The sequence below is a fragment of the Armigeres subalbatus genome, chromosome 3 (genome assembly GCF_024139115.2).
Source record: "Armigeres subalbatus isolate Guangzhou_Male chromosome 3, GZ_Asu_2, whole genome shotgun sequence".
NCBI classification, from domain to species: Eukaryota; Metazoa; Arthropoda; class Insecta; order Diptera; family Culicidae; genus Armigeres; species Armigeres subalbatus.
The window spans coordinates 227,189,729-227,205,000 of record NC_085141.1 but is presented as its reverse complement, the minus strand read 5'-3'; the positions used below and the strand labels follow the sequence as shown (position 1 = coordinate 227,205,000).

Here is a 15,272-nt window from a genome sequence, read left to right as displayed (position 1 = left end):
ATGGGGCTGACTTGCGATTCACGGCAGTATAATACCACCAAATGATTAGCGTGTTACTCTGCCCGGCGTTTCGACCATTGAATGTGGTGTTTTTCCAGGGCAACCCATTTTTTCCGTTGAAAAAGACCCCATCCAATGGTCGAAACATCGGACAGAGTAAAACGCTAATCGTTTAATGGTTTTATAAGACTTTAAAAGAAGACTACTTTCCAGTCGTCTCCAATACCATAAAGAGATAGATCCCATTATTTCCACAAATTCAGTGATCACCACGTCACTATCCAAGCCGATCCTGGGTGGACGTTAGGCAGAATAACAGCGATTTCAACAGTCCTTGTTCTCTAATATGGCCTTATGATAATCTTCAGTTTCTGTTCATTTCACACTTGCCGCTCGCTTGCGGTGTCAATCGAATCTGTATCTACATTACTTTCATCTACTCCCATAAGCCAATAAATTAAATTCGATAAAGTCACGCGGTGATCAAAGCTTTCCTAATTAATATTGGATTTTGGTACTTTTTTTCCCTGACACCCTCACTCATAAATTCCCTGACATTCCAGGTTCAAAATCAAACTCCCTGACTTTCCAGGTTTTTCCAGGTAGTCGACATCCTGAGAAAGTTGTTGTGTTGTATCGTTTACATTTATCCTCCAACCCTTTTGTAGCAAAATTCCGGGCCCCTTTCCTCCCCTCCTTTGTGTGCGACCCTGAAAATGCTTAGTGCAAATTTATCATACTCCAACGCAACCACATAACCACATATCTAAGTTACGTCTATATAGTGGGACACTTAAGTACTATTTTTTTTACTGAAAATGCCAACATCCGGTCATTAAAAAATTCAAAAATACCAAACTGTGTTATAAAACCGGTTGTAAAGTACGTCTAGTTTTTAACTTCCCCTTTCTCTGTCACTGTCTGGGATTTCTACCAATTATCACCGCACACGATTAAACAAATAGGAAAATACGTTTTATTTGTGTATTGATGTTTTTATTTCATGGACGACATGCATTGATAACTGACTAACGAGGTCATCAAACAAACGGTTGAATCGAGCAGGTTTAATATTAGATAGGAAGACAGAAACCGTTCAAGAATCTGGGTCGAAGACTATCAATCGCGCTGGAGTTTACGACAGAGTGTAGCTACTCGCGTCGAAGTGTCGGCTTTGCATTTGTTGGTCTATCCAGTTTCTAAAACTTGCCACGTCGGTATACACTCCAGGTGTCTCTTCGCCGCATCCGATACCCCACGAAACGATGCCGGTCTGGTGATAGCTCTGAGCCGATCCCTGTATGGGACACACGAGCGGGGAACCTCCATCTCCTTTGCATGCATCTTTTCCAATCTCTCCACCGGCGCACATAAAACTGTTGTGCAACACAAATTTCGGCCCCAAACGGGTGGACCGCAGTGCAGTCTGGCACTGTGTGTTTGGCACGACTGGCAGTTCAACTTTTTTCAATATTGCCTGATAAGATCCCGTCTTGCCGAACACGTCTTTTCCCCAACCCGAAACGAAACATCGCTGCAGGTCGAATTTCGCATTTGGTGGTGGCAGACAAACTGTTTGGATTCCCTCATCTAGTTTGAGAGGAGACTCCAAGAACAACAGCGCGATATCGTTGTACAGACCTCCTTTGTAATAATCAGGATGAACTACTATGTCAACAACTTGGCGATCCTAGGGATTAGTTGAAACAAGTTTAGAATAAAATCGCGGAGAAAATGTTTGTATGTGTTTTTACCTGATGGGGAAATACTTCGTTCTTGGTTTGAGTATCCCATTCTCCGGCGCGAATTTTCAATTGAGCAGGTGACTTGTTTTGAACGCAGTGAGACGCCGTCAGAACAACACTAGGATGTATCAGGGATCCACCGCATTGGAAAACGTTAACAACCTGGCCCAAGGCTTGTTCTTGCTTCAATACCGCAATCATCCATGGGAATTCTCCGTATTCCGATTCGTCTTTAGCACCAGTAATTCGGAATCCAATTCCATCGGGGTTACGTTTTCCGCATGTCGGGTTATCCAAAACTGGTACCGTTGGTGGAGAAGAGATCTAATAATAACCGACAAGTTAGGAAACAGCTTTGCAGTCATATTACAGGAACTTACGATATCTTCTTCATAGCAACAACCTGCTAGGTAATTAACGCAAGGATTGTCATTATCAAAACGAATATCAATCAACCCAGCCCCACTGGTTGAATCGTTTGTGCAGAGATACCTTTGAACACAGCGTTGTCCAGGCAGGCAAGCAGCCTAAGAGTCGAATAAAACGATATGAAATTAATTAAATCTTGAACACGCTGTTCGGTTTTACCTGTGTGCCTATCGGAGGAGATGTTGGTGCAGGTGCTGCTGTGCTTGTGGCGATGATGGTACCGGGCGACGAGGTAAACAAACTATTGATGAGAGAGTCCAGATCGCCATCTTCGGCATTGGCCCCAGCCAATGCGAACACAAGCAGCGCACAAGATAGCAAAACGGATCGCCTCATTCCGAATGCTGGAAAACAAATGTAGAGTTTTGTGTAAAGCAAGTCATTTTATAAAACCAAACGACCGGTTGTTGGTAGCTTTTTTTATTTACAATACTGACGGACGTTCTTCCACGAATGAGTAATAGTATTCCAGCATAGAGCAATGGGGGAATGTGCAATAACCCAAGTTTAAATACTAAGGAAAAGGATTTCGCTGGTAAAATATAGCTTACGAAAATAGAAGTTTGTTCATTGTGTCTGTTCTGGCGACAACTGTGGAACTAGTGAACTTTCTTGAATTATTACATTATTCTATCGATTCAAACAGATTAGATGTCATGATTGTCATTGACGAGAATTCGCATATTTTAATTAAAACAGTTGATAAGTCTTTGAAAATAAATAAATAAATAATGTGACATGAATAATAAATGAGTTTGTCGAATCGATTCTGACAACTCGGTCTATTATGCATCATGGGAATTATTACTTTGCCACGTTTTTCGTTTTTGGATGTTCCAAGAAGTGCCACGAAAGTGACAGTAACAACTGGTTTGTTTCTTATTTTTGTGATTTTTTTTAGAAGTGAGCACTCATGTTTGTGAAAAGAAGTGACGAGATTGGTGCTGTATTTCTTTATTTCGCGATGACATGAGAAAATGTTCAGTGAGATGGACATGGGAGCAGTTCTCCTATATACCGATCGACTTGGTTCGACGAATTGAGGAGATGTTTGTATATCACTGGGATGTTGGATATATGGGGCACGTAGTGTAGCAGGGCTTATTTTGGTAAACGATAAGCCGGATGTAATGTAGAATGTAAATGTAAATGGATCAAAGCGGAACAAAAACACAATTGAACACGAACTTATTAATAATTATTGACTTACCGACCACACAAAGCATATCGAAGTATTTCAGAGATCTCGCGATTGTTCTGCTTGCTAAAGAAAACACGATCACACGCGCTCTCCACGCCCTATTTTATTTACTCACAGACCGCACTAAGCAGGATCATAAGCCTGGATTTTGCGATTATCTGCACACTGTACCTTTCCTGTTTTATCGGGTATCAGCTACTTGCACTCGACTTTTAGCAGCATTTTTCTCGTCCGTCGCTCTCTGGCAATCCTCATCAATCGCACCATTTCGGGTAACTAACCCCGGGAATTCTGGTAGTAAATATTTCATTCATTTATTTAGTCTACATCTAAACAGATAACACTGAATCAACAATTTGACGTCACAATACACGATTCGAGGCCGCATCTCTCCATCCTCGAATACGCCCAACGCTCGCCAAGTCGTTCTGCACCTGGTCTGCCCATCTCGCTCGCTGCGCTCCACGTCGTCTCGTACCTGCCGGATCGGAAGCGAACACCATCTTTGCAGGGTGGCTGTCCGGCATTCTTGCAACATGCGCTGCCCATCGTACCCTTCCGGCTTTAGCTACCTTCTGGATACTGGGTTCGCCGTAGAGCTGGGCGAGCTCATGGTTCATTCTTCACCGTCACACACCGCCAAAGATGGTCATAAGCACCCGCCTCTCGAATACTCCGAGTGCTTGCATGTCCTCCTCGAGCATTGTCCATGTTTCATGTCCGTAGAGGACAACCGGTCTTATAAGCGTCTTGTACATGACACATTTGGTGCGGTGGCGAATCTTTTTTGACCAAAGTTTCTTTTGGAGCCCGTAGTAGGTCCGACTTCCACAGATGATGCACCATCGTATTTCACGACAGACATTGTTATCAGCCGTTAGCAAGGATCCGAGGTAGACGAATTCCTCGACCACCTCGAAGGTATCCCCGTCTATCGTAACCCTAGCAGCACACATGTTCCACGTAGGTTACTGCAACTCATATGTGACCAGATTTGGTCACAATCAAGTTGCTGCAACCATTTTTGACTGACTTGTGCTGCTCGGGAACACTGCTTCCCAGGAGGGCCCTGTCGCGCTCTGTTCCACCCACAAGCATGTACTTTGTCCTTGGCGCATTCACCACCAGTCCAACTTTTATTGCTTCACGTTTCAGGCGGGTGTACAGTTCCGCCACCTTTCCAAATGTTCGGCCGACAATGTCCATGTCATTCGCGAAGCAAATAAATTGACTGGATCTGTTGAAAATCGTACACCCGGCTCTCCGCATGACACCTTCTAGCTCAATGTTGAACAACAGGCACGAAAGTCCATCACCTTGTCTTAGTCCCCGGCGTGATTCGAACGAACTGGAGTGTTCGCCCGAAATCTTCACACAGTTTTGCACACCATCCACCGTTGCTTTGATCAGTCTGGTAAGCTTCCCAGGGAAGCTGTTCTCGTCCATAATTTTCCATAGCTCTACGCGGTATATACTGTCGTCTGCCGCCTTGAAATCAACGAACAGATGATGCGTTGGGACCTGGTATTCACGGCATTTTTGAAGGATTTGCCGTACAGTAAAGATCTGGTCCGTTGTCGAGCGGCCGTCAAGAAAGCCGGCTTAATAACTTCCCACGAACTCATTCACTAATGGTGACAGACGACGGAAGATGATCTGGGATATCACTTTGTAGGCGGCATTAAGGATGGTGATCGCTCGAAAGTTCTCACTCTCCAGCTTGTCGCCTCTCTTGTAGATGGGGCATATAACCCCTTCCTTCCACTCCTCCGGAAGCTGTTCGGTTTCCCAGATTCTGACTATCAGTTTGTGCAGGCAAGTGATCAGCTTTTCCGGGGCCATCTTGATGAGCTCAGCTCTGATACCATCCTTACCAGCTGCTTTATTGGTCTTTAGCTGTTGAATGGCATCCTTAACTTCCCTCAAGGTGTGGGCTGGTTGGCTTCCGCTGAACTGACGTAGTCATCTCCTCCGCTGCCTTGACTTTCACTGCCTGTACTCTCAGCGCCATTCAAATGTTCCTCGTAGCGCTGCCTTTGAGGGAAGCGTTGAGCTTCTGATAGAACTTGCTGAAGAACGCGCTGCGTTCTTCTCCTCCAGAATCTGTCTGCACTCTTCGTCGAACCAATCGTTCCGACGACTTCGACCAATATACCCGACGTTGTTATCCGCTGCGTCGTTAATGGCTGCTTTGACTGTATCCCAGCAGTCCTCAAGAGGGGCCCCATCGAGCTCACCCTCTTCCGGCAACGCTGCCTCGAGATGTTGCGCGTATGCAGTGGCGACATCAGGTTGCTTCAGTCGCTTTAGGTCGTACCGCGGCGGTCGTCGGTACCGAACATTGTTGATGACGGATAGTTTTGGGCGCAGTTTAACCATCACCAGATAGTGGTCAGAGTCGATGTTAGCGCCACGATATGTCCTGACGTCGATAATGTCGGAGAAGTGCTGTCCATCAATCAGAACGTGGTCGATTTGTGATTCTGTCCGCAGTGGTGATCTCCAGGTGTACCTATACGGGAGGCTGTGTTGGAAGTAGGTGCTGCGAATGGCCATATTCTTGGAGGCGGCGAAATCAATTAGTCGGAGGCCGTTTTCGTTCGTCAGCCGGTGAGCGCTGAACTTCCCAATAGTCGATCTTAACTCCTCCTCTTGACCAACCTGAGCGTTCAAATCTCCTATGATGATTTTGACGTCGTGGCTTGGGCAGCTGTCGTACTCACGTTCCAGCTGCGCGTAGAATGCGTCCTTATCATCATCAGTGCTTCCGGAGTGTGGGCTATGGACGTTGATTATGCTGAAGTTGAAGAACCGGCCTTTGATCCTCAACCTGCACATTCTTTCATTGATCGGCCACCACCCGATCACGCGCCTTTGCATATCGCCCATCACTATGTAAGCTGTTCCCAGCTCGTGTGTGTTGCCGCAGCTCTGGTAGATGGTATGATTACCTCTAAACGTTTGCACCATTGATCCCTTCCAACAAACCTCCTACAGCGCTACGATGCCGAATCCACGGTCCTTGAGCACATCGGCGAGTATGCGTGTGCTCCCGATGAAGTTGAGAGATTTGCAGTTCCACGAACCGAGTTTCCATTCGCTAGTCCCTTTTCGTCCCAGTGGTCTTCGCCGATGGTTCCGGTCCGTACTCTCTTGTTGATTGTTCGTTGCATATGTTTTTTTAAAGGCTGGCTGGCATGGCCTGACACCAAACCCCCTAAATTCCCGGTGGACCATGGTGCACAGTTTCACTTAGAGTCCCTCGCTGGCACTCGGACGATGATCAGCCGCCCCTAACATGGAGAACAGACGCTGTTGTGAGCCGATCCTGTCATGGAGAACAGACGCTCAGTAAGATTTGCACCTCCGGAGAGGAGCAAACCCCCCTTCCCTGTCAGCATACGACGATAGTTCCCACCGGGGTTTTGCGTGACGTACTTTATGGATTTTCCCTAAGGGTACTGATCAATCACCACCCGAGTGCCAAAGATGGACTCTACACAAAACTCTGCAGTGTGCGCACGTGTCAGCATCGGGAAAACAACCCGTTCAACACGATTAAGGTAGCGTAACCCTGGTTTCAACAGTTACCAGTTTTTAAATTGGAAAATGAAATACTGGCTAGTTAGACACAATACCTTACATTCTTAGACGAAATATTACTTTCGTGCACAAAACAATAGTTTATTGAAATAATCTCTACTACGATACTGTAAATAAACAATGGAGAATTTTTATCCTTTTGAAAGTAGTCTTCAAAGTAAAGAGGTGGTACCTCTGAAATTATTTCTGGAGAACCCTGGAAGAGATGAGGTTCAAAAAAAGAGGAGGAAGGAGAAGAGATACAGAGGTAAAATGATCGACATAAAAATATTTGCTAGAATGTTTTAAGAGAACGCAAAGAAAATGGTCATATCGGAACAGATTTAACATTCGATTCACGTACTGAAAGTGGTGTTGGAATAGTTAGTCGCAATAAAGTCATCGGGACCATGAAGGACGCCGTGAAACCGTCATTCGGTTTTTAAGTGAAGCATACGCAAATAAAAGGCACTTGGAGCCGTGTGTTACCGTTTATAGGACCTCAAGGTAAAAGTTAACCGGCGAGCCTATCGCTAGTGGCCAACAAGCCACGATATCGTTGGGTCACACGCTATGGTCGATCGTAGCCCTCGTTTTGACGGTGAAAGCGATAGTATTTTAGATCTAATAACCGGTTCGGCCACAGTTGACTTTTGGCTTAACGTGTTATTCGGTCAAGTGAAACTCTAACGAATGGTTTTCCGCCAAAAGACTTCCAGCCAAATGACGGAAAGGGCCATTTGGCTGGAAGTCTTCGGTCGATAACCATTTGTTCGAAGGCCACATAACATAGCATAGTTACGGTGTACTTCGTAAATTAGGCACTAGTGATACTCATGATTTTCTTTTGAAATATCCATTCAGATTACTATCAGAAATCAAGGTGGGTGTGATCTTTGATTGTAATCTAGAACAAAAATCACAAAAGCATGATGATTACTAGTCCTAGCCACGCCCATCTTCGCCGTATATTGCGACACCCTCATAAGTACCACGGAGTTGGATCATGAACATGTTCTAGTGTGGGTAATATGGACCATATGAAGTACCGTCATCTGGGGGAAGATGATCACTTTTTAGACAAAACATGCAATAACAATGTGTGTTTACATTTTAAATCGAAACAAATGTTTTTTAAACATGTACTGCTATACGTTGCAATAGTCAACATATTTAGTTTCCTGAAATGCGATCGCATTTATTGAAATAAATTTAATTAGCGCATTTTTTTTGACTAATCTGGTTTGGGGTGAAGTTGATCAAGACAACTCTACTAAAATAATTATGACCTTGCCGTCAAAATATACTAGATTATATGAATAAATGTTGAATTCACCACGTAAAGAAGTCTACGAAGTCAATATTCGAAACGAAAATAGCGCCATTTATGACTATCTCTCGCTTTCTTCCACGAACTACACTTTCATGGTTATAATCGTAAAACTCGGATTCTCTACATAGCAGTAACATTACTTGAACAGATAATATTATTGACCTACTAGACCAACGTTTAGTGAAAAAATAGGCACTTTTGACTGACACATCAAATGATCATCTTCCCCCCATGACCCCCATATGACGGTACATATATTTTTTTTTCAACGAAGTTTTATTTTGAAAAGTTTGTATTGTTTACCACCGAAAACACCAAGCATTCATTAGGAAATTCGAATTTCCGAGTTTTGTTCAAACAAATGGCATTTTTAGGTGATTTTTATTGATATAACATGCTTTTTAGTAAAATAATTGTAAGTTACCAATATATTAATTATTATCCAACATTTTTATCTCCAGAGGCTAATTTTAGAGATGCATAGCCTATGCATACAATTCATCAACTAAATTCACTGTTTTAAGTTAAATTTCTAACCATGTCCGTTTTACCCACACACTATGTCCATTTCACCCGCATACTTTTAAATCGAGATTATTTCATCCTGTTTTTCATTGTCGAAAAAATCACAAAATCCGATTGTTTTCCACTAAATTGACTTCAAGTCATCCCCGAGTAGCACACTTGTCACATACCAGTCATTGTGATTCATATGCGACCAAATTCAGTCACATTGGAGTTGCTGCAACTAAATCGATCCGAACTGTGTTACTAGGGGTAGTGCTTCTATTTAAGATTCACGTAAGTGGTTTAGGTCCCCAATATTACGACGTTTTCCTTGTGAAAATGATGCGATTCCTTAGCATGTCCATATTTTTCCCAGCCCCCCCTACATTGAGAATGGGTAGCTCATCCCATAATTGTGTTCTCTGTACAATTTCGCAAGTTCTAGTCAAACAAGGAGTAGCAACTACGAATTGTGCCGTCATAATGCTCATGCTCATGCTCTACCTAACTAAAACCACTTCTTTTCTGTAGTAATCGTGGAGATGCAGAGGTATTCTCAGTCTGTAGTAGCAAGAATAACTGCACACTAACATTACTTTCAATTCCCATCTGACTATAAGGACTTGGTCGACGCCGTTTTTGATCAAGATTTGCGAGCTGCTGAAACGTGTACTTCAAGAATAGGTAGTAAATCTCAACATCAACCTCAGAACTGGCGTAAATTGCTCTATGATCCAAGTGAATCTTGGATCGCAGTGCAATTTACACCAGTTCTGATCAATCACGGAGTATCTACCATTGACATGTACAATCAGTCTAAGCTAAGCTAGCCAAGCTTAGATAAGGTTAAAAGATCAATTAAAACTTTGATTCCATCAAACCGAAATTCGATATCGAAGTATAACGAATAAAATATGTGTCTGAAATTAAGTTTATATGCAAAGCTTATTGAATAATTTTGAAATAATGGAATGTTAAGACAAACGTAACGGAAATTCTAAAAGCAATTAAATTAACATGCTGTGCCAATAAACTTCGATAAATAAAAGGCTTTTAGCGTATGTTACATACTCACTTTATATAGATTCACAAGATGTTTACTAATTTCATATTCGTTGAAATTCAAAATAATTACTAATGAATTTCTAGTTTTACCATTATAGCGATTTGAGCAATTAGTTTCTCTTCGCGCTTCAACGACGATTTATTATTCCACTGTGACATTGCTAAAAATTCGTTTCACTTCTTCGTTGGTACATATCCAGTAATGGTAACCGATGAGTAGTGCCACCATAAAATCAGCTTCCATATATCAACACGCACAGCGTCATCGCATTAAAAGTTATGATAATAAATGCAAATCGGACGCCCACGTAGATGAGATTTACCCCCTACAAGCTGAATGTATGCGGATGGAGCTTACCTGTAGAACCGGTTCAACTTGTCACTGGCAGTGACCGCTATCGCAATGGTTCCCTTGAGCAAAACAGTGACCAGCACGGAAGAATATCTCCACTAGACCGGGTGCAATAATCACAGATAGGACAGACCGGCACGATCAGACGAGAGGCCCAATCGCTACTATCGATGACCGCCGATTCGCGAACATGCTGTGGGCTTCAGAACACGAGACATACCTACTACTTGTGTTTGGTGGACCATTTTGGTATTGGTAGAATTAATGAGCGATGGCATAAGCAAGAGAAACAATAAACCGCTTTGATTGGAAGTTCTTCACAATTTGGGTAAAAAAGTATTGTAATTCGCTTTCCTGTTTTAGCAATCGTCTCAGTTTTACTATTTTTTAAACATTGTTTTTTTTTTATATTCATAGTAAAAACAAAGGAACAGACGTTTATATTTGATATAGCATTAGATACTGAATAACTATTGGGAACACAAAACTAAACGAAACAGAACGAGAAAACGGATATTGAGCGGTAGCCTTAGGGGTCGTTCAAAAATGACGTCACAAGTTTTATGGGGGGAGGGGGTCTAAGATTTTGTGATAGTACATGTACTAGGTATATAAAAAAGCGTGACAGAGGGGGGGAGGGGGTCTAGAAATCCCAAAAAGTAGTGGACGTCATATTTGAATCGCCCCTTATATGCCAATGTCCAACTGATTATGTTGAAAACAGGTTCAAATCGTTATCTGGGCTGATGATCGAAGAAGGTTCCAATAACAACCCACGCAATGCCTTGAAAATGATTAATAAAATTTTATTCTTTCTTGATTAAATACAAGTATATTCAGTTGCTAGATTTATTAGGGAGATTAGGATTAGGGATTAGGGAAAATCTCATAATAAATTGTGTTGCATTGGATTGTGAGACGATTGTGACCCTCGCTAGTTTAGTTTCAGTTTCGAACAAAAAGACACAAAAAATATATCGCGAGACAATTGTACTTGAATGCTGCTGCTGCTGCCGCCGATGACGTCGATTTTTTTTTTCCAAGTTTCGAATAAGTTTACAGCAGCTGACCGTGATTGGGGCTACTACCGCCATCGTTGCGATTCAATTTTCTGAAACCCTGTGTTTCTGTTTTGTTCTTTGGAGAAAATTCTTCTCTGGTCCTAAAGGGTCAAATTTATTTATTAAAAGTATCATTTATTAAAAGTATAGTAACAGAAAGATATTTTGACTTAAAGTGAATTTCTTCAAAGAATCACTTGTCATCGGTGGCAGCAACACACAAATGAAATTTCCTCGCCTGCTATTATTGGTTGCAAGGGAGAAGAAGGTTTTTTTTTATTCTTTCCATGCTAATTAAAATTTTACTTTTTGCGCCTTTCCCGAGTTTGTCGTGGTAAACCTAATAATCTAGGTCAGATTTATTATTTACATTAATAACAGCCAAATGACTAAATCTCGAAAGAAAACTTTATTTGTAAATGGCTGTAGAAGCTATCGCAGCGAACAAAATTTCTGCCGCTACCATCGCTGACGACCATCACCGCTTCCTACGCTATCATTTTTATTGAATTTTCTGTCGATTTGATGAAAATTCACCTTGAATCAACTTAAAAAGAAATGGTGGTCCTGACAAGAAACGATTTACGCTTTTCGTTGGCTGGGTAAAATTAAAAATACGCCATTGGGTGAAATACGCCAATGTGTTTGTTGGGTAAAATATTGGTTCGTTGACGCTGAATGATCTGCAGCAATCACGCCAACGATCACCATCAATGCGATGGTTCCGCTCTCTCCAGAATCCCGATCAGAATGGCTAGCGCGCCGGAAAGAAGCTATCTTGTATTCAATAAAGTAAGTCCATTAGCCCCACCCTTTTGTGATCTGTTATGGGTGCAAATATTATGTGTACTCATAACGAATAATGAAAGGGCTGAGGCGAGCATTCCAGTTCGAGACAGCAGCACGTACGGACCTGTTTTTTGCTCGCGCATTTTGACGTAGAACTACGTCTGTCTTTTCTATATTGGGGTACACTTTACGATTGCAAAAAATTGAAAATCGTCACGAAAATATGATAGACTTTGAACGTTAATATCTCAGCCGTTTCTCGATGGATTTTCAATTTTCTTGGACCATTCGATCAAGGAAGAGTCAACGCTTCATACCCGATGTACACTGAAGTCGTTTGTTACGCGGTTATTTTTACAGGAATCGTTTTTTATGCGATTTTTTATTCACGCGAGTTTCTGGATTTCCGCATTCCTTCAGACATACTTTGGGATTTACGCGGTTTTTTACGTTGTTTTAATTTACGCGGCCCATATCTTCCGCGTAAAAACCGACTCTAGTGTGTTACAATATCTATGTATGATAATATTTACTATTAAAAACTTGCTAACAGTTTAGCACTTGGTTTCGGTGAATCAGTCAATCTCGTAAGTGCATCGCAAACTTTTTCTTCCATAGCACTACATTCCAACTAGAACTTGGCCTGCTTTTCAACTTAGTAATTCATCAGCATTTCTTTAGTTATTCATTGAAAGTTTTTTTATGTCCGCCATTGCAGGGCTTTTAACTGGTGCAGTTCGTTCATGCTAACTTAAACGTGCGTTTTCCTTGGAAAGCTTGGGGGCATTTGACGATAGCTTCTTGCTTACGTCTGTTGATGCAGTAGAGGGGCTCGGAATCTTCTTCGCTGCTGCAGTGAATGCGTTCTGGTGAACTTTCTTTGGCTCATTTTTGCTGATTCGTAGGTGTCTGCCGGACTAAACGGTAAGTCCGACGCAATTCACGTGAAGGAATATTGCGAGAAGAGAGGAAAATTCGACATTGTTGTTTCAAAAGGGCGAATGTCGCAAACGTAAACATTGACTTCTTCTGCTGATTTCAGGAAGATTAGAGACTTCTGGCGGTATTTTCCACTTCCGTTTGATAGAAGACGCGGAGCGCCACCAGTTCCAAGTAGTTGTTAGCTGGAAGCGGTCCTAGTTGTTGAGGAATTTGCAGGAAAAGGCATTGTTTACGTTTGCGACATTGGCCCTTATGAAACAACCGTGTCGAATTCTGATTTTGCGGAGCAAAGAAGAAGAAGCAGACTGAGTGTCGGAAACTTCAAAATGGCATGCACTGTACGAAAAGTGTTGATATTTCTTGATATCAAGAATATTCGAGAAATCTAAAATGTTTCAAAATCACATAAATATATGGCAATATGCCTTCAAAGTGTCATAAAACTTGTTAAAAAAATATAGCGGCATGTAACACTCGTTTAAAGTTGCATATTCCCGTTGATTTTATTAATCAACATTCACACCGAAAAAATAAACCAAAAATGTTTACCGTGCAACTAGTGATTTGACCTTTGTGGAACAGCTTTCCAACAGTCGACCGTCGGATCCCGGTTCGAATTTTTCAATCTTCTCGCAATAATTATTATTATTAATAACGCCGTTGACAGCCCAGCTTTCGCAATAGGTTTTTTGTAATGAGCCACCAGAGGCTTAGACTGACGTAGCGATGGCTGGTAAGTCTCTGTAGCAGTTTGCGTCGGTGATGGTTGCAGCTGTACACTATCAGCCAGGCTTGTGCTTTTCAAATTGTGTAATCGATTATCATTTAAAATAATATAAACCTAATTAATACCAATTTAATGTCAACAATGAAGTTCAATCGGATGTTTGGCATTGTTACCAATGCTTCGAATCGAGATACAATTATCGAACGTTTCTTACTCTCTAGCGAGTTTTTATCAATTGGTAATTTGGATATGTGAACGCTTGAGAGTGTTGTTCATCCTCGATTATTTGAAAATTTTATTTTTATCTTCATTTTCAAATGTTGGTCCAAAAATTATACACATCACATCGAAAACAGAATCAGGCTGGGCTTGAAAAACGCTTGCTTTGGTCTCAATGCACAGAATAGTCGAAAACCTGTAGATTACATACAGCTACGTAGTTCGACGTCACCTTTGCGTTCAACCCGATTGGGCTGAACCTTTGAGTTTTTTCCAAGTGTTTTTTCTCGTTCGTTCGCTGGTGACGTTTTCGCCGAAGGCAAGAAAACCCTTCCTCGTTCTGTCAGAGGAGATCGGCACAGGATGCTAATATTCCGTCACTAGGGTGACAACCCGTCCCGGCGTGGACCGCACGACAATTCCAGAAACATCGTTAAGAACATCGTCGACCGGACGCCAAGCGACCAAGAAAACCCTTCCTCGTGCTGTCAGAGGAATTTGGCATAGGACGGTCACATTCCGTCACTACGGTGGCAACCAGTCCCGGTATGGACCGCACGACAACTCCAGCATCATCATCGACCGGATGCCAAGCGACCCGGAAACCATGTATCAAAATCGGCCCTCCCCCTTTCGAACGTCAATCAACCCGGAGCTTTCCCTCTGCCGAAACCGCCCCCCCCCCCCTTTCTGGGTCAGGGAAGAATAAACAGGAGTGACCATGAGGAACGATCTCATCCATTTCGCCGGCGGGTTCCCGATATACACACAAGGTATGAGCTTAGAATTGTAAAACGGCCGCAACGATAATTCTAACCCTAACTAACTCTTAAGAATGAAAACATATATAAATAAAAGTATGTAAAATGTAACAAATCGGTTCCTTTCTTTAAGCTAGTAGCCCTGAATTGCATGGTATGGTCTTGGATCATTGTTGTTGTCTGCTGCTCCACTTTTGTCTCTGTGCGGCCCCTAAGCAGGCTCAAGCCGACCCTGAGAACCCCGAAACGAGGTAAGCTAGTTAGGGACGTTAAGACGCTCCACGCTTCCGGAAGAATCTGCTCCGCTCTACACTCCGGAGCAACTGATGCCGATCTTTGCACAGCTCACCACTCGGCTGCGCGACTGCAAAACCCGTTTCGACCAGGTCTTCACTCTTGGCATGTTCATTATTGAAAATGGATGCTAGGGTGGGACTGGTCAACTAGAACGCTTGCTCACTCAAGAGCAAAAGCATCGAACTGGCTGATTTCCTCGAAGAGAAGGAGATCGACATGGCGTTCATCACTGAAACGCACCTAAAACCGGAGATGAGCGTCC

General features: G+C 42.5%; 1 protein-coding gene across 1 annotated transcript; it reads right to left on the bottom strand.

The window, feature by feature from the left end:
* Positions 1 to 974: 974 nt before the first annotated feature.
* On the bottom strand, positions 975 to 10,399 carry LOC134220525 (phenoloxidase-activating factor 2-like). Its single transcript, XM_062699606.1, has 5 exons — positions 10,221 to 10,399; positions 2,334 to 2,518; positions 2,126 to 2,272; positions 1,755 to 2,069; positions 975 to 1,690 (listed from the first exon to the last, which is right to left on the bottom strand). Exons 2-5 carry the CDS (start codon positions 2,508 to 2,510, stop codon positions 1,136 to 1,138), a joined length of 1,194 nt encoding a protein of 397 aa, XP_062555590.1. The 5' UTR covers positions 2,511 to 2,518; positions 10,221 to 10,399; the 3' UTR covers positions 975 to 1,135.
* Between the last annotated feature and the right edge of the window lie 4,873 nt (positions 10,400 to 15,272).